This window comes from Gorilla gorilla, chromosome 4 (assembly GCF_029281585.2).
Source record: "Gorilla gorilla gorilla isolate KB3781 chromosome 4, NHGRI_mGorGor1-v2.1_pri, whole genome shotgun sequence".
In the NCBI taxonomy this organism is placed as follows: domain Eukaryota; kingdom Metazoa; phylum Chordata; class Mammalia; order Primates; family Hominidae; genus Gorilla; species Gorilla gorilla.
Genome location: NC_073228.2, coordinates 181107442 through 181134383, shown reverse-complemented (window position 1 = coordinate 181134383; position 26942 = coordinate 181107442). Strand labels below are relative to the sequence as shown.

At 50.6% G+C, this 26942-nt stretch overlaps 1 protein-coding gene and 1 pseudogene across 2 annotated transcripts; one reads left to right on the top strand and one right to left on the bottom strand.

Moving 5' to 3' along the window:
- The first annotated feature begins 1391 nt into the window (after nucleotides 1-1391).
- LMAN2 (lectin, mannose binding 2) lies at nucleotides 1392-21703 on the top strand. 2 transcript variants are annotated; one of them, XM_004043078.5, is made up of 8 exons: nucleotides 1392-1853; nucleotides 2014-2132; nucleotides 14811-14928; nucleotides 15630-15709; nucleotides 15891-16052; nucleotides 16165-16279; nucleotides 18862-18981; nucleotides 21018-21703. In XM_004043078.5, the coding sequence occupies exons 1-8, from the start codon at nucleotides 1658-1660 to the stop codon at nucleotides 21176-21178; spliced, it is 1071 nt and encodes a 356-aa protein (XP_004043126.1). In that variant the 5' UTR covers nucleotides 1392-1657; the 3' UTR covers nucleotides 21179-21703. The 2 variants fall into 2 exon arrangements, with proteins under 2 accessions (XP_004043126.1, XP_018882451.1); XM_019026906.2 differs by having other exon boundaries at nucleotides 1394-1853; nucleotides 20995-21703.
- Nucleotides 6860-7198, bottom strand: LOC109026746 (small ribosomal subunit protein uS10-like; annotated as a pseudogene).
- Nucleotides 21704-26942: the final 5239 nt, after the last annotated feature.

Genomic DNA, 26942 nt, shown 5'->3' with positions numbered 1-26942 from the left:
TCAGCTCCAGCCTATTGTTCTGTTGTGGGAATGTGTGCCTAGATCTTTTGCTTCTTCTTCTTTTTTTTTTTTTTTTGGGTACAAAACCGGAAGTCTGGATTTCTTTTCTTCTTCTTCTTCTTCTTTTTTTTTTTTTTTTTGTAGAGATGGAGTCTTGGTCTGTCGCCCCAGCTGGAATGCAATGGCACGATCTCTGCTCACTGCAACCTCTGCCTCCTGGGTTCAAGCAATTCTCCTGCCTCAGCCTCCCGAGTAGCTGGGACTACAGGTGTCCACCACCACGCCGTTAATTTCTTTCGTATTTTAGTAGAGACGGGGTTTCACCGTGTTGCCCAGGCTGGTCTGAAACTCCTGAGCTCAGGTAATCTGCTCGCTTCAGCCCCCCAAAGTGCTAGGATTACAGGCCTGAGCCACTGAGCTCAGCCGGAAGTCTGGATTTCTGATGTGAATGTACATATTCCGACTTTGTGTGTGTGTGTGTGTGTGTGACAGAGTCTCGCTCTGTCGCCCAGGCTGGAGTGCAGTGGCGCGATTTCGGCTCACTGCAAGCTCTGCCTCTCGGGTTCAAGCCATTCTCCTGTCTCAGCCTCCGGAGTAGCTGGGACTACAGACACCTGCCACCACACTCGGCTAATTTTTTGTATTTTTTAGTAGAGACGGGGTTTCACCGTGCTAGCCAGGATGGTCTCGATCTCCCGATCTCGTGATCCGCCGGCCTCAGCCTCCCAAAGTGCTGGGATTACAGGCGTGAGCCACCACGCCCAGCCTCTATATTCTGACTTTAAAATACTGGTAGTTAAGCCATTTATTAGAATATTAGCAGGTAAAACAGAGCTCTATTCAGCTGCAGGCCACCAGTTTTCGACCTCTGATTCACAGCTTTCCTGGGCCTTCCATGGACGTTACTTGCTGTACCAGGCACTGCGCTCTTTTGCATAGGGATGAGTTCCAGTCATCACTGGAGTCCCAGGCCAGGATCTGTGTCTGTTCCTCTTGCTTCAACCCGACTAGGCCTGAGGAGTTGAGGGTAGTGGAGGCCCTCAAATAACTGGGAATTCTGAGTCTCCAAAGGCGCGAAGCTGGGGCGCCTGACGGCAGGCACGGCTTAAAGGCTTGCCTAGGGCCACTCGGGGAGGACAAGGGTTGGAATTCAGGACTCCGCCTTCAATTCAGAGCTCCTTTCTCCAGGACTAGAAAAGGTTATTCCAGAGACGGGACTTGCGGCCAGAAGCCCAAGACGTCCTAGTCTTCGCGAATCCGCCCGGCCGTTAGAGCGACCGACAAAAACTACAAATTCCAGCACGCCCCGAGTCGCGGACGGCCCTCGCGCTCCCGCCGGCTCCAACCATCCCTCTGCTCCTCATTGGCTCGCAAGCCTAACGTGCTGTTCCGTGACTGGTTACAGCTCTTGTCGCTCGAAAGAACCCATTGCTGGGGCTGGCCGGCGTGTGCCTTGGAGCCTCTAAGGAGATGAAACTGCACTCAACCAGGATGAGAGGCTGCCCGGCCAATGCAGCTGCCGCCTCGTCTGCTGCGGAGGCTTTGCTTTTTGACTCCCTGGCGACACTAAAGTTGAAGAGCTTCCGGCCGGAGGCCATTAGATGGGACACCCGGAAGGCGGAAGTTCTAGGGCGGAAGTGGCCGAGAGGAGAGGAGAATGGCGGCGGAAGGCTGGATTTGGCGTTGGGGCTGGGGCCGGCGGTGCCTGGGAAGGCCTGGGCTTCCCGGCCCCGGCCCTGGCCCCACTACACCTCTCTTTCTTCTTTTGTTGTTGGGGTCTGTGACTGCGGATATAACTGACGGCAACAGTGAACATCTCAAGCGGGAGCATTCGCTCATTAAGCCCTACCAAGGTGAAGCCCTTGGGGCGGGAATGAGTGAAGAGTGAGGGCGAGGCTGAACAGGGCTGGGGGAAGGCGTGCCCTTTCTCCTGAGCAGAGCACCTCTGTGGGTTTCCTGCCTCTGGTGAGGCCAGTCCTGGCGTGGCCTCTTAGCACCTGTCTCTTCCCACAGGGGTCGGTTCCAGCTCTATGCCCCTCTGGGACTTCCAGGGCAGCACTATGCTCACGAGCCAGTACGTACGTCTGACCCCTGACGAGCGCAGCAAAGAGGGCTCTATCTGGAACCACCAGGTGAGTGGTTCTCAAGAGGATAGGCGTACTGTGCGGTTGGCTGCTAGTCCCTGCCTCCCGAGCAGCTGAGACCCCAGCTTCGTTTATAGGTTTGCACCTCCGTCCCTGGCCTTTTCCTCATCTCGGTCACACCCACCAATAATAAGAGGCGATGGGTATTGGGTACTTACTATGTGTCAGGAGCTGCGCTTGACACTTTACATCCTCCTCACTTCAAAAGCCATGCGAGATGAGTAATGTTATCTCCATTTTACCCACTGAGAAGCTAAGACTCAGGTTTGAAAGTGCTTTACCCAAAGTTACATAGCCAGAAAGTAGTGGAACTGTCAGGCTGTCTGCCTTGAACCCCCTCAGTAGTGGGAAGAACTGAGCGAACTGGATCTTTATTGGGTGTTTTGCTGTGTATTAGGCACTGACCTTGCCATGCCTTATTGCATTTAATTTTCAAACAAGCTGTTTGAAATAGATGGCTTTCATGACTATACAAAGATAACCCAGCTAGCAAATGTCATAAACAGTATTTAAACTCTGATTTGTGTGATCTCTAAGCCCAGCAGTTCACTCGATGTACTTGACTCTTTTCACCTGGACAGTGGAGGAACCCCTTAGAACCCTTTTTCCAATGCTTGGTTGAGGGTTTTGTCATCAGTGGTGTGGAGGGACTGGACCTGTGGGCAGTTTTAGTGTCTGTGACCTTTGCCTCAGAGTATGTAGTATGTAGTATGTGAGCAGTGGCCAATGACAGCTGCTACACAGAATCCACACTGAGGCAGTCAAGGTGAGGAAAAAGGGGAAAGAAGAATAATTTGGGGCTGGGTTACAGCTTGGAGCGGGACCTGCTCCTGCCCCAGCTTGCCTGATCTCAGACCTTCCCATGGCTTAAGCTGTTGGCCAGTGTTCTAGTTTTCTCCATCACCCTGCTCTCTGATCCCTGCTGGTTGACTTTCTTGTTTAGTTCTGGGAACCCACACTGTCCTTGTGTTGCCTGGTCTGCCCGTCCCCTCTGCTCCTCCTCTCCTTCCTGCCCCGAGCCTCCACACTGCTGTTAGTGGCATCTGGGGATACTTTCTTCAGCTTTCACTCTGATCCTCAGAGCGTGGAGTCCCCTGTGAAGGGGTAAGCATGCATTATGTCTGCACAATCTGGCCCCTGGTGCATCTCCAGTCATTCTCCGTGTTAATTTTGTTCCAGCCTCCCTGGCTGCCTTCTTGCCTCAGGACCTTTGCACCTGTTGTTCCCTCTGTCTGGGACACTGCCTTCTGGCTCCTCATGCCTGCTTGGTTCCTTCTCATCTGTTAAGTCTCAATTCAAGTGCCACCCACGCAGACGTGTCTTCATTAGCCACCCTATCTCCCCCGAGTCACATTCTGTCACATTATTCTGTCTTAGGGCTTTCAGATATTTTAAAGAAATGATAATTCAGCCTTATATTTTTCATGGAAATGAGTTCAGTATAGCATTATTATTTTTTGAAAGCAAGGTGCAAACGGTGCTGGAACTGTAGAAATCAGGAGTAGCCACAAGTAATAGACGCATCTAAGACAGTGGCTTACATTTTGGTTGTAGATAGCTGATGGTTGGCATCATCAATGGCTCGAGGATGTCACAGGACTGAGAGGCTTCTGCACTTGCCTTCATCGAATTTTCAGTCTGGAGTACAATTGTTTTGCCTTCCTTCCTCCACCTTTCTATTTGGCAATGCTGATATTCCTGAAACATTTGGAGTGCTTCCTGTAAATTCCGGAAAGAAATTGCTTGGAAATCAGAATTTTCTGTTCAGTGTTTCCCAAGAACTGCCTCTTCCTTTAATGAGCTGGAGAGATGCTTCCTAAACTTTTCCCTTTTTCATCTCCTTCATTCACTCCATCCGGGAGAGGCGTGCACTCAGGCGAACATTCCCTGAACACCTGCTGTCTTCTGAGCAGCCACAAAATAGCTCCTGCTGTGGTGCAGGGGGGGTGGTGTAGATGAAGGAGTGGCTCAGAGTTGACTAGAACTCTTAAGTGCCTGGTGGCTGCAGCATAGGACCTGGGGAGGCTGCTCAGGCCCTGTCCTTTTGGGGGTCTTGTGCAGAGGCTGCGGCAGTGGTCTTTAAGCTTTTTTTGCTGTCGTAGCAACCTTTTTAAAAGTTGACATCAAAAATTGTTTGTCTTTAGGTGTAAGTATTTGCAAAGGATGACAGCATATTTTAAATATTGACATTTTAAACTAAAACTGTTCAGTATTTTAAACATTCAGTGGAATCTAAATATTGCAATTTTATATCCACTTTTTTTTTTTTTTTGAGATGGAGTCTTGTTCTATCACCCAGGCTGGAGGGCAGTGGCGCAGTCTCGGCTCACTGCAACTTCCGCCTCCCTGGTTCAAGTGATTCTCCTGCCTCAACCCCCTGAGTAGCTGGAATTACAGGTGTGCACCACCACGCCCAGCTAGTTTTTGTATTTTTAGTAGAGGTTTTTTTTTGTTTTTTTTTTTTTGAGACAGAGTCATGCTCTATCACCCAGGCTGGAGTGCAGTGGTGCGATCTCAGCTCACTGCAACCTCCACCTCACGAGTTCAAGCGATTCTTCTGCCTCAGCCTCCCCAGTAGCTGGGATTACAGGCGCGCGCTGCCATGTCCAGCTAATTTTTTGTATTTTTAGTAGAGATGAGGTTTTGCCATGTTTGCGAGGCTGGTCTCCAACTCCTGGCCTCAAGTGATCTGCCCACCTCGGCCTCCCAAAGTGCTAGGATTACAGGTGTGAGCCACTGTGCCTGGCCAGTATGTCAGTTTTTTAATTGAACTTGTATTTTCATTTCCACACAGAATATTATCCTAATGCAATATATTTAATGCTTGAAAATGTTATTCGTTAGCCTACCATATTCTTCTGCAAGTAAAATAAATATAATAATTTAAACTTTTTAATTTTGTTGAGACTGAAACTTTTAATATTTTATTTGAGATTATTGTAATTATCTGTACACACTTGATAAAAGTAAATGCATTACACAGTTTTTGAATAATTATTATACAAAAGTAAACATTTTTTGAAACATGAGATCTCAGTAGGATGTCACCCCCCACCCCCGTCTGGATGGATAATACTGTCAGAATAAGACAAGTTCAGTACCACTTCTACTTTTTGTTTTTATGTACATGAATTCTAGAAACTGTGTTCTCTTAAATAGTAGTTGGAGATGGGGTTATTTTTTAAATTTTAAATTTCTGTTATAGATGGGATCTTACTATGTTGCCCAGTCTTATCTTGAACTCTTGGACTCAAGCAGTCTTCCCACCTCAGCCTCTGAGTATCTGGGACACAGGTGCTCACCACCACTGTGCCTGGCACAGCGGGAGTTTTGGTAGAGCAGCATCACTGAATATTCTGATCTTCTTTTGGTTTATAAACCCAACGTCATGCAGTGGTCTTTTATCAAAACTTTTGATGATGTTTCGGCTGACTGTTGATTACATCTGCATTCCGTTTCGTTGCAAGCAGAGATGTGGAAACTGCTGAACTGTAAAATAGCCTCTTATTGCCAGGTGATTCTGATGTAGTTGGCCTGGTGTAGGACCAAGGCATTAAGCTTTCTGAGCTCCCCAGGTGGGTTTGCTGTGGGTTAAGAACTGTGGTCATATCGTGTTTGTCCCCAAAAGCAGCTTCTGAATCATTTCCAGCCTGTGCCTTGCCTGCTTAAGATCCTCCAGAGGCCTTCTATTGTCTGTATCATAGTATGTCTCTACTAATCTGCAGTTCTAATCTGGGGTCATGGAGACTTTCTAAGGCCTGCGTAGTCCTGGAGGAGTCCGTTTCCAGGTCCTCCACTATCTCATGTGCTCATTCCTGAAACCAGCCTCTCCGTGAACATGCTGGGAATGGGTGTGTGGGTTTTCCTTTCCCACCTCCCTCACTCAGTTGCCCTTCTGCTCTGAGGTCAGCCTCCCAGCAGCCTGGTCTTTCTTCAGGGTGTTGTCCCCAGGTGCAAAAACTCCTGGGCACCAAAGAGACCATTTGAAATCTGGTTTCTGGGCTGACTTTTGTACATGTGAGATATATTTTTTTAAAGTTTTCAAATATATGAGGGCTATTTTAGTTATCTTTTAAAATTGTTTATTATTGTTAGATAGCTGATGGAATTGCATCATGGTCAGATTTTTTGGACGCGTTCTGTTTGTGCTTATGAATGTGCATTCTCTACTTGTTGACTACAGTGTGCCACGTAGGTTCTTTAGGTCAAACTTGCTTTCTGAGCTTCCCAGGTGGGTCTGCTGTGCAGCCAGGGTTAAGATTGAGTTCGGATCTTCTCTAGCTTTCCTCACGTTTTTGTCTGCTCGCTTTTATAAGTTACTAAGAGAGCTTTGTTAAAGATTTCTGTGTATGGCTGGGCAAGGTGACGTGCCTATAAGTCTCAGCTACTGGGGAGGCTGAGGCAGGAGGATTGCTTGAGTCAAGGAGTTCAAAACCAGCCCAGGCAGCATAGTAAGACCCCATCTCAAAAAAAAAAAAAGTGGTAAAAAAATTTCTGTATATGGATTTGTCTGCATCTTTGTAGTTCTGTCAGTTTCTGTTTTATATGTTTTGAGGCCAAATTAGGTACATACAAAAACTTAGATTTATTATATCTGTAGGTAAATGGATATTAAGAAGAACCCCTTTTTACATTTTGTTATGGGTATAGCTATAGAAGCTTGCTTTTTTAAAAAAAAACAACAACCGGTAATCAATTTGTTAAAATAGTCAACTTTAAATATCTGCAATGGTGACTTCCACCTCAACTCCTGGCTCAATACTGATGGAAGTAATCTGCTTAATCTCAGGACTGTGGAGGTCAGTGAGCCCCTTGTGGATTCTCATCTGGAAACGATCCCGTGTGTTAGAACCTTCACAAGGAGTTTTTCTTGTGGTGATTCTCGAAGCCTTGATAGGCATTCCGGCTGGTCCTTTCACTTTGAGATTCTTTTCCTTTGCTCCTCTGATCAAGTCAGCACACACCTTTTCTGGGGATTTTATGTTGCAGCTCATGAAAGTGATTCAGATTCAGTGAATTGTCATCTCTGGCTCCGCAGGTTTTCTTCCGGTATGTTTAAAGCCGTGGGTGGGCCGGGCACGGTGGCTCACGCCTGTAATCCCAGCACTTTGGGAGGCTAAGGCAGGCAGATCACCTGAGGTCGGGAGTTCGAGACCATCCTGGCCAACACGGTGAAACCCTGTCTCTATTAAAAATACAAAAATTAGCTGGGTGTGGTGGCGGGCGCTTGTAGTCCCAGTTACTCTGGAGGCCGAGGCAGGAGAATTGCTTGAACCTGGGAGGCAGAAGTAGCAGTGAGCTGAGATTATGCCACTGCACTCCAGCCTGGGCGACAGAACGAGACTGTCTCAAAAAATAAATAAATAAATAAATAAAAAATAAATAAATAAATGCCATGGCTGCTGCGAGGCTTCCTGACCAACTTGTTCCTCAGCCAGAGCAAACAGTGGTGAGGCAGGAGCAGGAGCGGGCAGACTACAGCTCTGCACCGCCTGTGGCCGTGTCTTCCTGAAGGAGCAGAAGCTTGCTTTTGGTTAGTGTTTGCATGATACATTTTTCCTGTCCTTTTACTTTTTCCCATTTCTTTATCTTTTAGCGTTTTCTCTTATAAATGGTATATTACTAGGCTTCAGGGGTGTTATTTTTATTGTTGTAAATGCATATAACATAAAATTTACCATTTTAACCCTTTTTACCTTTAAATCCATTAATTTATGAAACTGTTTTCTTCAGTAGGCTACACATTGACATTGAAACAGTGGCTTTTTTTTTTTTTTTTTTTTCAGACAGGGTCTTAATCTGTCACCTAGGCTGGAGTGCAATGGTGTAATCACGGCTCACTGCAGCCTCGGTCTCCTGGGCGTGATCCTCCCACCTCAGCCTCCTGAGTAGCTGGGACTACAGGCGTGCACCACCATGCCTGGCTAATTTTTTTTTTTTTTTTGGTAGAAGTAGGGTTTCACCATGTTGACTAGGCTGGTCCTGAACTCTAGGCTCAAGCAGTCCACCCACCTTGGCCTCCCAGAGTGCTGGGATTACAGGCATGAGCCACTGCGCCCAGCCTGACAATGGCATTTAAAAGATGTCATGGCTATCTAAAAAAATGTTTCCACTGTTGTACTTACGCATCTGCACGTGCAAGAAAATTTCTCAAATCTTCCTTCCTTTCTTCCTTTCTTCCTTTCTTTCTTTCTGTCTTCTTTCTTTCTTTTCTTTTCTTTTTTCTTTTTTTCTTTTTTTTTGAGACAGGGTCTCACTCTGTTGCCCAGGCTGGAGTGCAGTGGCACAATCTTGGCTCACCACAACCTCCGCCTCCCGGGTTCAAGTGATTCTCCTGCCTCAGCCTCCCTAGTAGCTGGGACTACAGGCACCTGCCACCGCACCCGGCTGATTTTTGTATTTTAGTAGGACGAGGTTTCACCATGTTGGCCGGGCTTGGTCTTGAGCTCCTGACCTCAGGTGATCCGCCTGCCTCGGCCTCCCAAAGTGCTGGGATTACAGGTGTGAGCCACTGCATCTGGTCAAATTTCTCAAATATTTCTACTGTGATAAAATGTATGTAACACAGGCTGGGCGCGGTGGCTCACGCCTATAATCCCAGCACTTTGGGAGGCCGAGGTAGGTGGATCACGAGGTCAGGAGATCAAGACCATCCTGGCCAACATGGTGAAACCCCGTCTCTACTAAAAATACAAATAATTAGCTGGTCATGGTGGCGTGTGCCTGTAATCCCAGCTACTCAGGAGGCTGAGGCAGGAGAATTGAACCAGGGAGGCAGAGGTTGCAGTGAGCTGAGATCACGCCACTGTACTCCAGCCTGGCAACAGAGCAAGACTCCGTCTCAAAAAAAAAAAAAAAAATGTAACAAAGTGTACCATTTTAACCAGTTTTTAAAATTTAAAAAAAAAATTTTTTTTTTTGGAGACGGGGGGGGTCTCACTTTGTCACGGAGGCTGGAGTGCAGTGGCACAATCCTAGCTCATTGCAGCCTCGAACTCCTGGAGTCCAGTGATCCTCCTGCTTAGTGTCCTGAGTAGCTGGGATTACAAGGCATGTGCTATTGTGCCTGGCTAATTTTTTTTTTTTTAATTTTTTGTAGAGCTGGGGTCTCACTATGCTGCCCCGGGCTGGTCTCGAAGTCCTGGCCTCAAGCAATCCTCCTGCCTTGGCCTCCCAAAGTGCTGGGATTACAGGCGTGAGCTACTGCGCCTGGCCCATTTTAACCATTTTTAAGTGTCCAGGTCAGTGGCATTAAGTGCATTCACATTGCTGTGTAGCCATCACCACCGTCCGTCTCCAGAACTGTTTCCTCATCCCTCTACCCATTTAACAATCACTCCCATCCCCACAGTCCCTGGTAACCACCATTCTACCTCATCTCTGTAAATTTGACTATTCTAGGCATCTCACATAAATGATAAATGGAGGCATACAATATTTGTCTTCTTTGTCTGACTTATTTTACTGAGCATATGTTGAATGTTCCTCCATACTGTAGTATATGTCAGCACTGCATTCCTTTTTGTTGCTGAGTAATATTCGTGTGTGTGTGTGTGTGTGTGTGAGTGTGTGCATGTCTAGACCACATTCCGTGTATTCATCTATTCGTAATGGACCCTTGGGTTGTTTCCATCTGTTGCCATTGTGAATAGTGCTGCAGTGAACATTGGTATACAAGTATCTGTTTGAATCCTACTTTCAGTTCTTTTGGGTATATACCCAGGAAGTAGAATCTCTGGATCATACGGTCATTCTATTTTTACTTTTTTAAGGACTACCAAACTGTTTTCTGTAGCAACTGCACCATTTTATATTCCCACCAGCAATGCACAAGGGTTCCAATTTCTCCACATCCTTGCCAACATTTGTTATTATTTATTTATTTATTGAGATGAAGTCTCGCCCTGTCGCCGGGCTGGAGTGCAGTGGCGCGATCTCGGCTCACTGGAACCTCTGCCTCCCGGGTTCAAGTGATGCTGCTGCCCCAGCCTCCCGAATAGCTGGGACTACAGGCGCCCGCCACCATGCCTGGTTAATTTTTTTTTATATTTTTAGTAGAGACAGGGTTTCACCGTGTTAGCCAGGACGGTCTCCATCTCTTGACCTCGTGATCTGCCCGCCTTGGCCTCCCAAAGTGCTGGGACTACAGGCATGAGCCACCGCGCCCGGCCTAGGGTTTTTTAATATATTCTAGATATTAATCCCTTATCAGATATGTGACTTGCAAATATTTTCTCCTATTCTGTGGGTTGTCTTTTCACCCTCTTGATCATGCTCTTTGATGTACAAAAATTTTAGTTTTAGTGAAGTACAGTTTATCTTTTTTTTTTTTTGTCTGTGCTTTTGGTGCTATATCCAAGAAATCTTTACTAAATCCAGTGTCATGAACATTTTTTCCCTAGATTTTCTTCTAAGAGTTTCAAAGGGTTTTTTTGTTGGTTTGTTTATTGTTTTTTGAGGCAGGGTCTCATTTTCTTGCCCAGGCCGGAGTGCAGTGGCATGAACACGGCTCACTGCAGCCTTGACCTCTCCAGCTCAAGTGATCCTCCTGCCTCAGCCCCACAAGTAGCTGGGACTACAGGCATGCGCAGTCAGGCCCAGCTAATTTTTGTATTTTTTTGTAGAGACGGGTTTTCACCATGTTGCCTGGGCTAGTCTTGAACTTCTGCGCTCTGGTGATCCACCTGCCTCAGCCTCCCAAAATGTTTCAGATTACAGGTGTGAGCCACTGCAGCCGGCCAGGGTTTAGCTCTTAAGTTTAGATCTCTGATCTTTATATACTTATTATTTTTTATAGAGATGGAGTCTTGCTGTGTTGCCCAGGCTGGTCTTGAACTCCTTGGCTCAAGCAAACCTCCCATGATGGCCTCCCAAGGTGCTGGTACTACAGGTATGAACTACTGCACCTGGCCTCTTTACTTTTCAAATTAAACTTTTTATTTTGACATAATTATAAATTCACATGCCGTTGCAGGAAATAATACAGAGATCCTAGGTGCCCTTGGGTTTTGTTTTTTTATTTAGCATTTAGTCCATTTACATTTAATGAAATATGATACATTTGGGTTTAATCTGCTATCTTACTCTATATATTCAAATTGCCTATTCTCTGTTCATTTTTCTCTCTAGTCTTCTTTTAGGTTAATTTTTATTATCCTATTTTTCCTCTTCTATTAGCTTGAAAGTTATATGCTCTTTTCTCAGTTTTAAGTGGTCACCCTAGAATTTAAAGCAGGCATTCATGTTGTACCAAAGACTAATGATAATGTGTACTTTACCTTCTTCCTGGACAGTGCAAGGATCCTAACACACTTTAACTCCATTTATTGTTGTCATTTGTTTTAATTATTTCTGTTTTAAATCACACAACCCATTGTTTTGTGCAGTCAGATATTTAGATTTTCACTCTTATAGTCACTGTATTTGTTGTTCTTAATTCCTTCTGGAATCTGACTTTACATCTGGATGGGGATCATTTTCTTTCTCCCTGAAGAATGAAAGTGTGAGTCTGCTAATGAATTCTTTTGGTTTTTGTTTGTTTGTCTCAAAATATCTTTATTTTACCTTCATTCTTGAAGGATACATTTGCTGAGTATAGAATCCCATGCTGAGTGTTACCTTCCTGTATCTCCAAACATATCAGTCATCTGCCTTGTTGCTCCCGCTGTTCCTGCCGTGAAGCCGGGTGTCAGGCTGATTATTGCTCCTGTGAGAGTCATTGCTTTTTTTCCCTCTGGTTCCCTTTTCTTTAAGATTATTATTTTTTTTATGGCTGGGCGCGGTGGCTCACGCCTGTAATCCCAGCACTTTGGGAGGCCGAGACGGGCGGATCACCTCAGGTGGGGAGTTCAAGACCAGCCTGACCAACATGGAGAAACCCCGTCTCTACTAAAAATACAAAATTAGCGAGGCGTAGTGGCGCATGCCTGTAATCCCAGCTCCTCAGGAGGCTGAGGCAGGAGAATCGCTTGAACCCAGGAGGCAGAGGTTGCAGTGAGCCAAGATCACGCCATTGCACTCCAGCCTGGACAACAAGAGCGAAACTCCGTCTCACAAAAAAAAAAAAGAAAAAAAAGGCTGGGCGTGGTGGCTCACGTCTGTAATCTCAGCACTTTGGGAGGCTGAGGCAGGTGGATCACAAGGTCAGGAGATGGAGACCATCCTGGCTAACACGGTGAAACCCTGTCTCTACTAAAAATACAAAAAAATTAGCCAGGTGTGGTGGTGGGCGCCTGTAGTCCCAGCTACTGGGGAGGCTGAGGCAGGAGAATGGCGTGAACCCAGGAGGCAGAGCTCGCAGTGAGCCGAGATTGTGCCACTGCACTCCAGCCTGGGCGACAGAGTGAGTCTGATTTTTTTTGAGAAAGAGTCTCACTCTGTTGCCCAGGCTGGAATGCAGTGGCACAGTCTCGGCTCACTGCAACCTCCACCTCCCAGATTCAAGCAGTTCTCCCGCCTCAGCCTCCCAAGTAGCTGGGATTACAGGCACGCACCACCACGCCTGGCTAATTTTTGTATTTGTAGTGGAGACGGGGTTTCACCATGTTGGCGAGGCTGGACTCAACCTCAAGTGATCCACCTGCCTCAGCCTCAAGTGATCCACCTGCCTCAGCCTCCCAAAGTGCTGAGATTACAGGCGTGAGCCACTGCACCCGGCCAAGATTCTCTGTTTTTAAGGAGAACAATAGACACTCCAGACTAGATGGGGGAGGACGTGGGTTGAAAAACTACCTATTGGGTACTGTTCTCCCTGCCTGGGTGCAGTATACCCATGTAACCTGCACATGTAGCCCCTGTATCTAAAATAAAAGTTGAAATTGAAAAGAAAGAAAAAATGCTTTTGTGGCACACGTTCTCAGGATTGCCTGGGGCTGTACCACGGGGAAAAAAATTAGAAAAAAATAGTTTCATGTTAAAAAAACTATCTGTTTTTTGTTGTTGTTGTTGTTTCCTCTATCCCTCCCTTCTTTTTTTGTGCCTAAATATGGTTTTCTTTTTAGTCATCTCCTTTGGTTTGTAGGACTTTTCAAGTTTGTGGCGTGTGTTTGAATCAGTTTTAGTAAGTGCTTAGACGCCTTTAAATATTCCTTTGCCTTAATTTCTCACATCTTACTCGGGAATCCCAATTATATGAGTCTTAGCCTCTCTCACTCTTTCCTCTGTCTCTTACCCACAATTCTATATCTTCCATTCTTTTGTGCTCTCGGGGACTCGGCCTAGGTTTTGTTATCTGGGTTCCTGGTGCCCAGAGTGGGAGCAGTGAGTCTGTGGCATCAATGAATGCATGAAGCATATTGCTCAAATTGGGGTACAGTGTTTTTTATTTTTCTGTGATCACAGAGGTAATATGTTTATTATACATTATTCAAACATGGTAAACAGTCACCATAATCCCCCTCCCAGAATTACCCATCATTAATACTGGTTCATGTTCCTTTACTCCTGTGTTCATTTCTCTTCATGCTCATCTGCACTGAACGTTAATGGTCTTTTTCACAGTTGCCAGTCTGACAGGTCAATATCCTGTTTGGGTTTGCCTTTGTGATGGGTCTTTGTTTAATCACTTGCTTACATACCCATCTGCAGACTTCCTGAAAGTGGATTCTTGTCACCGTGTGTGTTGACACCGTAGTTTTCACAAGCGACTTCCTGATGCGTAAGGCCAGGCTTTCTCCCTTGCCGTAGGCGGTGCCCATCCCTGCCCCAGCTCACATGGTGGTGCCCTTGAGTCCCAGAGCACAACCCTGACCAGCTCTCATCCCCAGCGCTGGTACCACACTTAGGCTGGGCTGGGGAGGTGAACTGGTGAAGGGCTGGGTTTTGGAGTCAGCCAGACCTGGGCTTGAGGCCAGCAGCACTGACCCGGCCTGATTTTCCTCACTTGGGAAGGTTGGTTAGCAAGGTGGATGTGGCAGTGGATGTGGGTGACCAGAAAGGGGCTGGTGCAATTTATGTGAAAGGCCTGCAGGCCGCGGGAAGTACCGAAGGCAGAGCAGAGCTCTCGGAGTCAGAAAGCCCTGCGCGTGAGTCCAGACAGTCCACTGAGCTGCTCTGGACAAGTTGTTACACCTCTGAATTTATTTTCCTGTAAAATACGTTGCTCAAATAGGAGTTGTAACCTCTGCACAAGGTTCCAGGGCAAGAGCAGTGGATGGAGAGGAAATGGCTGTTGGGTTTGGCTGGTAATGAGGGTGAACAGTGTGGCAGCCACCTAAACCTACTCAGGAGCAGCCTGAGGTCTGCTGGCGGGGTCTGGGCCTCAGGCAGCCTTGGAACACTGGCCTCCCCCACCTCACCTGGTGCCCAACAGTCTCTTCCCTTCACGCCCAGAACATTTAGGGTCTGTGGTCAGTGGCACTTGTGGCCCTGTGCCAAGGAGTGCCTAGTCTTAGCTGGGGAGGGAAGAGAGGTTTGTGGGGCAGGGGCCGTGCCGGGGTTGCCTCCAGCTTGCTGGAAGGTCCCATGGTGCCCAGCAGTCTCTTCCCTTCATGCTGAGAACATTTAGGGGTCTGTGGTCAGTGGCACTTGTGGCCCTGTGCCAAGGAGTGCCTAGTCTTAGCTGGGGAGGGAAGAGAGGTTTGTGGGGCAGGGGCCGTGCTGGGGTTGCCTCCAGCTTGCTGGAAGGCCCTGGGGAGCTCTGAGCAGCCCATTCTGCTCTCCCTCCAGCCCTGCTTCCTCAAAGACTGGGAAATGCACGTCCACTTCAAAGTCCACGGCACAGGGAAGAAGAACCTCCATGGAGACGGCATCGCCTTGTGGTACACCCGGGACCGCCTCGTGCCAGGTGGGCTGGTGCTCGCTCAGCTGGGCCCTGTGGGGATGGGCACGGGCATGGCTGCTGGCCCCCTAGGGAGGTGGGGTGGGGCTGCCTGTGGCTCGTGGGGCCCAGCGTCTCCTCTCCTGTTAGGAAAGTGCTGCCTCCCGTAGATAAAGTCCTGCGCCTCCGGAAGGAGCCTGGCTCTGGAAGGAAGGTCACTGAGGGGAGAGGAGCAGCTGGGTCCTGCAGCTCAACCCTACACCCTCATTGGCTGGTTTTACCATTTTAAACAGTTATTGTTGTAAAAAAGCCAAAACATGAAGACTGTGTGGCTGTGACTGCATGTGGCCCACAGACCCTGAGGTGTTTCCTTGGTGGCTCTTCACAGAATGTTTGCTGCCCCTAGTATAGAGGGTAGAGCCTCCTGGGTAGGGCTGTCCTGTGGCTCACTGTTTTTTGTAGGCCAGGTACCCCCTTGACACCTGACACCTGCCTCAGTCCCCTCACAGTTCAGCCTTCAAACTTGAGTCCTCTGTGTCACATGCCTCGAGCCCCCGCTTCTGAGGAGAAAGCCTCAGCTTTCTCCTTTCACGATCCCTTCTCTCTCGGTGAATGGCCAGTGGGTTGGGCTCTCTTGCCCCCACCCATGTTGGCATTGCTTGCCTTTTAGGTACCCATGGGACAGCTCCTGTTTCTCCCATTCTGAGAGCATCTGCTTATAATTCTAGGGCCTGTGTTTGGAAGCAAAGATAATTTCCACGGCTTAGCCATCTTCCTGGACACCTACCCCAATGATGAGACCACTGAGGTAGGCCCCTGCTCTCTCCTGCTGAGCCGGAAAGGAAGGACTGGGCAGTCGGCTAGAGGAGGGGGCCCTGGGACTTCCATGGTCCCGGCACAAGAGGAGCCTCCAGGGATTGGGGTGGTGGGTGCCCCTGCCCGCCCCACAGGCTGGGCTGCTTGTGGAGTAACCGGTGTCTTGATCCCAGCGCGTGTTCCCGTACATCTCGGTGATGGTGAACAATGGCTCCCTGTCCTACGACCACAGCAAGGATGGGCGCTGGACCGAGCTGGCGGGCTGCACGGCTGACTTCCGCAACCGTGATCACGACACCTTCCTGGCTGTGCGCTACTCCCGGGGCCGTCTGACGGTGAGCAGGCTAGGCGGTGGGGGTGGCAGCTGGTGGGCCTGTGCTGGTCCCACAGAGGCTCAGGAGGGCAGGCTGCTGTCCTGCGAGGTGCTTAGCATGCTGGGCCCTGCAGGTGATGACCGACCTGGAGGACAAGAACGAGTGGAAGAACTGCATTGACATCACGGGAGTGCGCCTGCCCACCGGCTACTACTTCGGGGCCTCCGCCGGCACCGGCGACCTGTCTGGTGAGTGGGCCGGGCCAGGCGTTGGTTCCCAGCCCAACTCACCCTGAGGGACTGGGAGCTTTCCATGCAGTTGATTGCCTGCCTTCATGTGGTTTCTGGGCTCACCTGGCTGTGTTCGTCCTCTTCCTTTCTTCTGTAAATGGCCTGTCCGGGCCTCAGTCCTTGAACAGTCCCTTGGCAACCTTCCCCATCAACAGGAGGCAGCGGGTCAATTAGATTTGGGCAATGTAGATTCCCAGATTTATCTCCAGCCCAGACCGCTCTGGACCTGCTCAGCCCTTGTGCCCACAGCTGAGGCCACATCTTGCCCATCGGGATGTCAGTGGCACCTGTGCCCCTCTATTTGCTTGCTGTCTTTCCGGACCCTTCTTTCTCTCACATGGCACCTCTGGTCCATCAACAGTCCCTGTGGCTTTATTTTCACAGCACGTCCCACCACTTCCCTCCCCTCCCTGACTACCTGGCGGCTTCAGGCCACCAGTGTCTCTCATAGGCGGCTCCCAAGTGGTCCCCTCCTTCACCAGCCCCCAACAGTCTCTCATGAGCACAGCAGCCGAGTAATCGCCTTCAGTAATCGCCTTCAGCCCGTGTGAGGCCTCCTGCTGCTCTGCTCAGAGCTCTGCAGGGGGCACCAGGGCCTCTGTGCCAGCCCTGCCACCTCTGGCTCCCCGCTCACTGCTCCCCCTGCCTACTGTGGCTTCCAGCTGCTGCCTGGATGCGCCTGTGCCCTCCTGCCCCGGCTGTTTCACCCTTGTCTCCTAGGGCCTTGCTCAGATGTTACCTCCTCAGTGCGGCCTTCCCTGATGCCCTCGTGGAATGTCGTGCCCCCTCCTGTAGTCCCCAAGCCCACTCCCCAGCATCTTTGCCGGCTTTATTTTTCTTCATAATATTTACCATCTTTGAGTCTACCGAGTAATTAATTTTATTGTCTCTGGCCCTCCTGCTCAATTGTAAGCTCTATAAATGGCTGTTTGGCCCAGGGCAGGTGCTCAGCGAGCACTGGGGTGCCTCTAACCTGCTCAGGCCTCACTGGTCACCAGGCCGTGGTGGCCCTTGGCTGTGGTTCTCGGTTTCTCTTTGGGGCCCTGAGCAGGTGCCAGGCCCAGGGCCAGCTCCTGACCAGAACTGGCACGTGACATGGGGGACCTGACATGGGCGGTTTATCCTCAGGATGACCCATTCCAGGGCCTGTAGTCTGCCCACTGCCCAGGAGCCTCCTCTCTCAGCATGGAAGTGCTTGGGTCCACTCAGACCCCAGAACATCCATTGTTTGGGGGTTTTTCAGTCATATACCCAGCAGAGGAGAGAGGTCTGATAAGCACCCCTCCTGCCAACCAGCTTTCATCATTTCCAGCTCGCGCCTGGCTGGTTCCCCTCCTGCCCTGGGTTGCCTGGAACTTCATCACACTGTTTCAGCCCTTGTCTTCGGAGGGTTCTTGATAGGAGCAGAGCAGCACCAGGGCTGTGGCCGGTGGCAGCTCTCACAGCTGTTGGGAGAGCCCAGCACAGAGTGGAGGAGGCACCATGAGGGGAGCCGTGTCCAACCGCTGGTCAGGGGTCATCGGTGCCAGGCACCTTACGGGTGATGTCACCTGATGTATTTTTAGGCAGATGGCCGTCTCGTTCCCTTTTTACTCAACCATTGGGAGTTTGAAAACTGAAAGGATTTTTCCTAAGATACGAGCGGGAAGCAGCAGAACCCAGATGGGAACTGGGGCCTGACTCCAGGGCCGGTCCTTGTCCTGCAGGGCCGCTCGCCGTCTCCAAGGGCTGTGCATGCTCGGCTCTCACACTGTGTGCCTGGCCGAGCTCTTGCTCAGTAGGTCCTCCCTTGGCTCCAGAGATTCCTGCTCCCTTCAACAAGGCCTTTCCTCAGATTCCAGTCCCAGGCTGACCAGGACCCACGTGTCGGCTTTGAGCCTCAGCCTCCTCATCTCTACAATTGGGTGATCCATCAGCGTCAAGCCAGGGCTCTTCCCTGTGCATGCCGTTGGACAGAGCCTTTCCCCAGTCTCCTCAGGCACAGCCGCTGACCTGCGTTAGGCTCAGGCCCTTAGCTGGTTGCCGAGTTGTTCCCCAGCAGCCTGTATGTGGGTCTCTGTGGCAAGAATGTCTGGTGGCTCCTGCCCTTGGGAGCCTCAGCCTTCTCAGCCAGTCACACAGCGACTGTTGGTCCTTCCCGGGTCTGTTTTTGAGCACGTACTCTGCAGGCAGGCCATCTTCTGTGTGGTGTAGACCTTCTCATGTACTTGCCATGGCAACCACACAGATGGAGATCATCACTCCTCTACATGTGCGGAACATGAGCCTCAAAGAGGGCGGCAGACCCCAGGATTTAGACCCAGATGATTCTGCTTGTAAAGCCCTTACTGTTTTCTCTCCACTCTGCCTCCTCTCTTTTTTATTACTGGTGACTGGAGGGAGCTGGGAAGAAAACAGGCCCTAGCCAGCCGGGCAGTGCTCTCCCCGGGGGCCTGGCAGGTTTACTGGCTGCAGCAGCAGCTTTCCTTGTGGGAGGGTCTTGGGCCATGTGCCCTGCGGCTGGCCTGTAGGCTGTCACAGGTTTATTCTTGGTCCTGCAGACAATCATGACATCATCTCCATGAAGCTGTTCCAGCTGATGGTGGAGCACACGCCCGACGAGGAGAGCATCGACTGGACCAAGATCGAGCCCAGCGTCAACTTCCTCAAGTCGCCCAAAGGTGCGTGTGCACAGCCCCGCCCTGCCTGGGCCTGGGCGGCCTGACCCAGAATGGGGTGAAGCCAGCCTGGTGGGTCTTGTGGTCCAGTCATGGTTGTGGTGGTTGTGGTCTGGGCTCTTGGATCAGCCCGGTCCTGGCAAGCGGCACTGGCTGGCCCTGTCCGAGCTCCTAGAGGATTGGGCTTGGGTCACGTCAGCTCTGGCAAGTTTTTGAGTAAATGAATGAGGCGGAAGAGAAGTCTGCAGAGAGTCAGTCCCTGAGGACATCCTAGTCACGTGAGTGCTGTGGCAGCAAGCAGTGGCTGATCAACAAACGTGTGAGTGGTGGGCCAGCATCCTCCCTCACTAGGTGCTGGGGCAGTGGCCAGCAGAGCCAGGGGGCTGGGTATGTTGGCCCGCCTGTCCCTTCTGTGAGCCACCTGGAAGAAGTCGTGCTGCTGGTCAAGGGGGTGGATTCCTTAGCTAGAAGGAGAGAAGGCAAGATTGGAAATTGGGTTTCTACAAAACCCGAAGCCTGGGTTCTTCCCATGGCACTAATTAGCTACCCCTTTCCTCACAGAGTGAATGTTGTGGTTGGAGGAATGAGGCATCTGTGTGTGGAGAAGTCCACCCTAAGAGCCACAGATGCGTGCCTGGGGGTCCAGCCAGTGACAGAAGTGCACGGCGCGGGCTCTGTCCTAGCCCAGCCCTGGGTCCCCATGCTGCGTGGGCCAGTTTGGCCGCGTGTTTCTGCTTTTCAGGAGAAGCCAGGATCCAGTATTTTATGTGACAGTTCACTTTTTAAAGATTCAGATTATTTTGAAATGTTTTGGGGGCCACACAGACCTTGCTGCAACCTTTGGTCAGAGGGCTGCCAGCTGCTGGGTGTTTGCAGAGGTGGCACCTGCCTTGCCCACCCAGCATCCCGTGCAGCTGGCAAGGCAGGATGAACTCGTTTTTAGATTCAATCCATTTGTTCCTTCAGATGTGACCAAAGCTGCCGTCTGTGCCTAGCTATGGGCTGGGTGCTGGAGACACGGAGATCAGGCAGGCCCTGCCCCTGGGGCTCATTCTAGGGGCTGCGGCAGACAGGGAGACAGAGGGAGCCGTGAGAGCCCTGAGGCTGAGTGGCTTTCTGGGGAAGCACCATCCCTAGGGACCTCCGCGTTCAGTCAGTGGCCGCTGCTGTCGGTGTGCAAAGCAGAGGCTGGGGTGAGAGTGGTCAGCAGGGCTGCTGGTGGCAGCTTGTGCAGGAAGGGAGGATGGAGGTTGGCTTGTGGCTGGCAAGAGGGTGGCACACGCATCGCTGAAAGGCAGGGCCTGGGCCCGAGGCCTGGGTGTGGGGACGCTTGAGGAGACTGTACAGTGTGGAGTCGGGGGGGCTGCAGTCAGGGAGGGAGGCAGAGTGGCAGAAACAGGGCCCAGCCAGACCCCAGCTCCTCCACCCACAGCCTGGAGAGCTTGGGAAAGTCAGTGTCTTCTCTCAGCCTGTACAAGGGAGCGTACCAGTGGGCCCCATCCCAGGATGGGCAGGACCTGTGAGAACCTTGTGTGGAGGAGAGAGGCTGTGGGCTGGGGTGGAGTGTGGGACTCAGGTCCTGGGAGACCCTCCTGGGGGGCTGCTGAGAGCATCCAGCTGTGGGCTGGGAGAGCCTGTGACCAGGGCCGCGCTGCTCCAGAAAGGGCCCTCAGACCACAGCGTGGGGGTGGGGCTTGGATATGTAGATTCCTGGGCCTCCCCTTATCCAGAGTTGGACTCAGAGGAGCCCAGGAGTCTGGTTTTAACTGGCTTCCTGCAGCAGAAGGCAGCCCAGGCTTGTCGCTGGGGTCCCGGGTCCCTGTGGGCTTGGTCCTCTCTCTGCCCCACCCTGCCTTGGGGACTGCAGAGCTGGCTGGGATGGGCTTCACCTGACCTCTGCCCCTCCCCGGTGAGGGGGGTGAGTACGACCGGCCTGCCCACCGTGGCCGGCTGTCCTGTTCCATCCCCACTGCCCTCCTGCAGCCCCCTGATCCCTGGCCCGTGCTGCCGTTTCAGCTCCCCCGTTTCTTCTCCCCCAGACAACGTGGACGACCCCACGGGGAACTTCCGCAGCGGGCCCCTGACGGGGTGGCGGGTGTTCCTGCTGCTGCTGTGCGCTCTCCTGGGCATCGTTGTCTGCGCCGTGGTGGGGGCCGTGGTGTTCCAGAAGCGGCAGGAGCGGAACAAGCGCTTCTACTGAGCGGCGCCTCCGGCGGGGCCTGTCCCTGGGCCCAGGAGCCAATGTGAACTTTTTTTTTTTACCGGGATTATAAAAGAACAACAAGATGACCTTATTTCTTAACTGTTTCAAATAAATGATTAAAGTATTTTCATACATTTTGCTTCTTGCCCAGCAGGGACAGGTGGCAGAGCCGAGGCTTAGGGTCTGGCACCCCCCACAGCTGGAGACAGAGGCTCTCCTGGGGCTGGTGTCTCAGGAGCAGGGGTCTGTGCCTACAGATGGGCTGTGGCCCTTGCAGGCAGCTGTTGAACACTGGAGGGTCCCCCAGACCACACTGGGGTGGGCTCCTGAGGACGTGGGGAAGTGATTTTGTTTTGTGGTGTGTGGCACGTGTGGCGACAGATAAGGCCTGAACTGGGAAACCCAGGTCTTCCTGTTCACCCTGAGCTGCTTCCTGAGACAGATGCTCAAGTGAGGCTGCAGGCGCGGTGTGGTGGGGCCGAGTGTGACCGTTTGCTAAATAAAGTGAAATACCCAACCTCAGCCGTGTGACTGTCCTGAGGGGCTGGCTTTGCTTTCTCTTCTAATGACTTCCAGCCCGCCAGTGCTTTAGAGCTTTCAGCTCGTCTGCTCTGACCTGCAGAGTCCTGGAGGATGGGATGGGTTGCCCTGTTTCCCAGCTGGGGACACACGGCTCTCAGAGGTCAAGTACAGCTTGCCCAGTGTCACCTGGCAAGTGATGTTTTGGGGATGGGGCCCTGTGCTGTCTCCCACATGCTGTGGGCCTCTGGGTAAAAGGATGGGTGGCAAGGGGCACCACGTGGAGGCTTGGCTGGGCAGGCGGGTACACTGACGGGGAACTCTGGGGGGCTCTGGGATGATGTGCAAGGGGCTGGAGGATGGTGGGGGTGGTTGTGGCAGTCCCTTTGGGGCACCTCAGGGGACAAAGATGGTAACGGGGAGTGGAGGAAAGGCAGCAGCTGAAGGCATGGCACCCCCCCCCCCTCCGGCAGCTTCCATAGTCGTCGCCCCCAGCTGTGGCTGCCTCCACCTCGCGCCGTGGAGCAGCACGTCCCGTCCCGTCCCAAGCCACCCCTCTGGCTCTGATCCCAACTCTAGCCCTCCTTGGACACCTTGCTGAGCCGATGATCTTGTCTTCCTCGTCCCCTTCCCACTCCCCGTTCAGTTGCATTTGAATCTCCCACCTTAAAAGCCAGCCCTCCCTCCCTTCAGCAGCCAGGCTTTTGGTAATTAACACTATCAAACAGATTATCATTGCAAAAAATATAGAGAGACATGAGTGAGAGTAAGGACTTTACCCTCTGTCTCTCATTCTCCAGAGCTCTTCACTGGTCCACTGTCACCCGCCTCTCGTGTCCTCTGTGTTTCCTCCTCCAACAGGTTAGACGTCTAGAGATTCCACACAGTGACTGAGAGGTTCGAGTTTGTGCTGCTTTCACGGGTTTGGGAGCCTGTTCATGAAGCCTGAAGAGTAATCATGATCCTCCTTATTGAAGTATTTTATTAACACTTTTCCCAAAGCAGTTCCTTTCCTTGAAAAGGTAGCAGATCGTGTGTTTATGACAGGCCCTGCTTCGGAGTGATTGAGACACATAACTCATTTCATCCACAACACTCACCTCTCAGGTGCTGGAGGGCTTTTAGGCCAGGTGTGTAGGGCCGAGGCCCAAAGACGAGCTCTCCACGGCTGCTACAATCAACGTCATCGGCACCATGCTCACCAGGCTTCACCTTTAATTTTTGGCTCTAACTTGGTCTTCACCGAATTCCTGAATTACTAGGCAAATTAGCGTCCCGTACTAGATGGTTCTCAGCCTTGGCTGTGTATTGGAGTTCCCTGGAGAACTGAGAAGAGCCTGCCTTGTTCTCCAGTTCTGGCTGAGTAAGTCAGGTGGAGCCGGGGCAAGGGTGGTTTCAAAAGCCCTGCAGTGGTTTTAACAGGTACCCAAGCTTGAGCACAAGATGGAGTTAGGTCCCATGCTGTGGCAGCAGGTGTTAAAGTGATCATGCCTGTCTCTACTTGGCTGTCACGGTGGGCACCCCTTTCCATTGGAACGTAGCCTTGTTGTACCTAAGAAAAGTTGATTGTTTCAAAATTCATACCTAGAGGTGCTTCCCTAGAACGATCGATGTGTATTCTGACATCCGCATTTCACACACGCAGGACCGTGATGCCATAATCTATGTTTTTGCCATGTGTATTTAAAAATTTGAGGTATTTCATCATACAAAAGTTAAATGTGAATGTGTGGCTATGGACCTGCCGTGCAACGTGAGAAATATCACGGACGCACTTGGATCCCTCTGTCTCCTCCTGCCAAAGGTGATTGCTGCAGGATCTGACTTTTTGTGTCTGTCTGAAAATTTTTACCACAGGGATATGTATCTCTACATACATTGTATTGTTTTGAATTTCTGAAGACTGTAAGTGGTACATGGACGTATTCCTCAACTTTTGCAATTCAGCATTGTTGGTGAGTCTTTAGATTACATGTGGCTGAAGATGGGTGTTTCTCGCTGTGAGGTATGAACAGACTCCAGTTTCTCCATTCTGCTGCTGATTGGAGGTGGTTTAGGGCTTTTGCTCTGCTACACGATACTGCTCTAAGCACTCCTGGATGTGTCTTATTTATTTATTTATTTATTTATTTATTTATTTATTTTTGAGACAGAGTCTTAAACTCTGTTGCCCAGGCTGGAGTGCAGTGGCACAGTCTTGGCTCACTGCAACCTCTGCTTCCTGGGTTCAAGCGATTCTCCTGCCTCAGCCTCCCTAGTAGCTGGGACTACAGGTGTGCACCACCATGCCTGGCTAATTTTTGTAGTTTTAGTAGAGAAAGGGTTTCATCATGTTGGCCAGGCTGGTCTCGAACTCCTGACCTCAAGTGATCCACCCATCTCAGCTTCCCAAACTGCTGGGATTACAGGCGTGAGCCACCGCACCCAGCCCATTTTCAGTTTTACTAGAGGGTGCCTCGCTGCTCTCCAAATCGGGCCGCGACCACAGTGGGGTGGCACCTGCCGAGATCCCCTCTGTCCCTCAGCACCTGATATAGTCAGAGCTTTCCATTTTTGACAGGTGGATGCAGAAGCTTTTGTTTGTTTCTCTGCTAGCCATGTTGGGATGTGTGTGCGTTTATTGGCATCTGTGTTTCTGTGTGGTGGTTTAGTCCGGGCCCTTTCTTCCGGCCGTGTAGGAGTGCCTGTGCGGGGCTCCTCTGGTGATATGCCCTTGGCGCATACCTTCCAGTGTGCCTGGGGGCTTCTGCTTTTCCATGACGTCATTTGATATACAGCCTATAATTTAGTGTGATTTCATAATCTATTCTAAAGATTTTGTTTTTGCTTAAAAGCTTTAAAATTTTGCTTTTCAAATTTGGCATTTAATCGAAGTGGAGTTAAGTTGGCGTAGGGTGTGAGGTAGGGAATCCCTTTTTCCCATTGTCTCCAGCCAGTTCCAGCAGCATTTACTGACCCCTAGGTCCTTCTGCACCCTCTGAGGCCCACACTCAGGTGTCCACGCCACATCCGCTCCTAACCCTGCCCCTCAGCTTCCTCCCCTCTGGGGCTGGAAGGCTATATACTTGACTGAGCTCCCGGCTCCTTCCAGCTAGGGCGGCCGTGTGCCCACTGCGGCTGGTCAGATGCCCGAGCCTGCCGACGAGGGCCTCCAGTTCCTCTGGGTTTCCCCAGGTGAGGAGATCTAACAGCAGCTGGTGTGGCCGGGCCCGCTCCCGTCTTCCTGTCCGGAATGTGGAAGGGACCCCTGGCATGCAGAAACGCCTGTGTGATCACGAGGGCTGAGTGGAGCACCCGGAGCCTGGTGGAGGGAGAGTCCTTGGTGTGGCTGAGGTGCTGCCCAACCCGGACTGCCAGCTGCTGGGGTTTTATGTTAAAAAAAAAATGCCTATTTGTTCAAACTAGTGTGAGTCATGTTTTCTGTTCTTTTGTGGCTAAAAGCAGCCCTGCCTTTATCCCCTCCATGTGGTGAGTTTTCTGACATGTATAGGTCTGCTCCAGACTGCCGCTGATGGTCACAGTCCATTCTGTGCCACACACGGCATTAGGCACTGGGGATACAACAGAGGACAAAAGGGACAAAGATCTCCGTCCCCATGGAGCTCATAGTCTAGTGGAGAGATCGGGTGAAATAAGTATGTTACATAGTGCTTACGCTGGTTTCCTAGGGCTGCCATAAAGGACCACAAACTGAGGGGCTTGAACAACAGAAAGTGATTGGCTCTCAGTTCTAGAGGCCGGAAGTCTCAAGTCAGGGTGTTGGCAGAGCTGCGCTGTCTCTGAGGGCTGTAGAGGAGAGCCCTTCCCTTCCTCTTCCCGGCTTCTGGCCGTTCTCAGCAGACGTGGGAGTTCCTTGGCTCGTAGACACACCACTCCAGTCTCCGATTCCATCATAACGGGGCCATCTTCAGATCATCTTTCCTCTGTATGTCTCCATAGCTCCAGTTTTTTCTTTTCTTACTTTTTTTTTTTTTTTTTAATAGAAATGGGGTCTTGCCATGCTGCCCAGGTTGATCTTGGAACTCCTGGGCTCAAGCGATCCACCCGCCTTGGCCTCCTAAAGTCCTGGGATTACAGGCATGAGTTACTGCGCCCGGCCCAAATTTTCTGTTTTTTGTTTTGTTTTTTTGTTTTTCAAGACGGAGTCTTGCTCTGTCACCTGGGCTGGAGTGCAGTGACCTGATCTTAGCTCACTGCAACCTCCACCTCCTAGGTTCAAGCAATTCTTCTGCCTCAGCCTCCCGAGTAGCTGGGATTACAGGCATGCACCACCAGGATCGGCTAATTTTTTGTATTTTTAGTAGAGATGGGGTTTCTCCATGTTGGTCAGGCTGGTCTCGAACTCCCAACCTCAGGTGATCTGCCTGCCTCGGCCTCCCAAAGTGCTGGGATTACAGGCACGAGCTACCACGACTGGCCTAAGTTTTTAAACTTCTGTAGAAACAGGGTCTCACTGTGTTGTCCAGGTTCAAGCAGTCCTCCTGAAGTGCAGGGATTACAGGCATGAGTGGCTGTGTCCAGCCTTTTTCTTTCTTTCTTTTTTTTTTTTCGAGACAGAGTCTTGCTCTGTCGCCCAGGCTGGAGTGCAGTGGCACAGTCTAAGTTCACTGTAACCTCTGCCTCCTGTGTTCAAGTGATTCTCCTGCCTCAGCCTCCCAAGTAGCTGGGACTACAGGTGCGTGCCACCACAACCAGCTAATTTTTGTATTTTTAGTAGAGACGGGGTTTCACCATGTTGGCCAGGATGGTCTCAAACCCCTGACCTCGTGATGCATTCACCTCGGCCTCCCAAAGTGGTGCAATTACTGGCGTGAGCAACTGCACCTGGCCTCTTTTCTTATTTTAAATTAACTTTTTCCACGTGTTCTGATCCAGGCTCCTTTTCCAAATTAAAAGTGTATATTTAAACATTCCATCTTAGACAGTGTGATAGTCATGAGGTCATAGAAGTAGTTAAGAGGAAAGTTAATCTATAATGAAGATCAAGTTGAAGAGGAAAAGCATCTTTTCTGGAGCCCTAGTCTTTTGCAACATTTTACAAAACTATGTAGGTAAAGAAAAGGCTAATCTATAATCAGAGGAACAAAGGTTACAGCTGCCTACCACATGACTCAGCCTCCATAATCACATTCCTTTAAGGCTCAAAGTAATTTAAAGTTCCAACAACATTGATTCTGAATTACTTATTTTTGTAGACCCTTGCAAATGCACCCACAGGCAGCAGATTGCTGGGCACACAGCC

What these genes read in the sequence shown, in the direction of transcription:
- LMAN2 (XM_004043078.5), top strand. Translation starts at nt 1,658, where the DNA reads ATGGCGGCGGAAGGCTGGATTTGGCGTTGGGGCTGGGGCCGGCGGTGC. An exon ending in GCTCATTAAGCCCTACCAAG is followed by an intron (nt 1,854 to 2,013) that starts GTGAAGCCCTTG and finishes CTCTTCCCACAG; the next exon opens with GGGTCGGTTCCAGCTCTATG. An exon ending in CCAATGATGAGACCACTGAG is followed by an intron (nt 15,710 to 15,890) that starts GTAGGCCCCTGC and finishes TCTTGATCCCAG; the next exon opens with CGCGTGTTCCCGTACATCTC.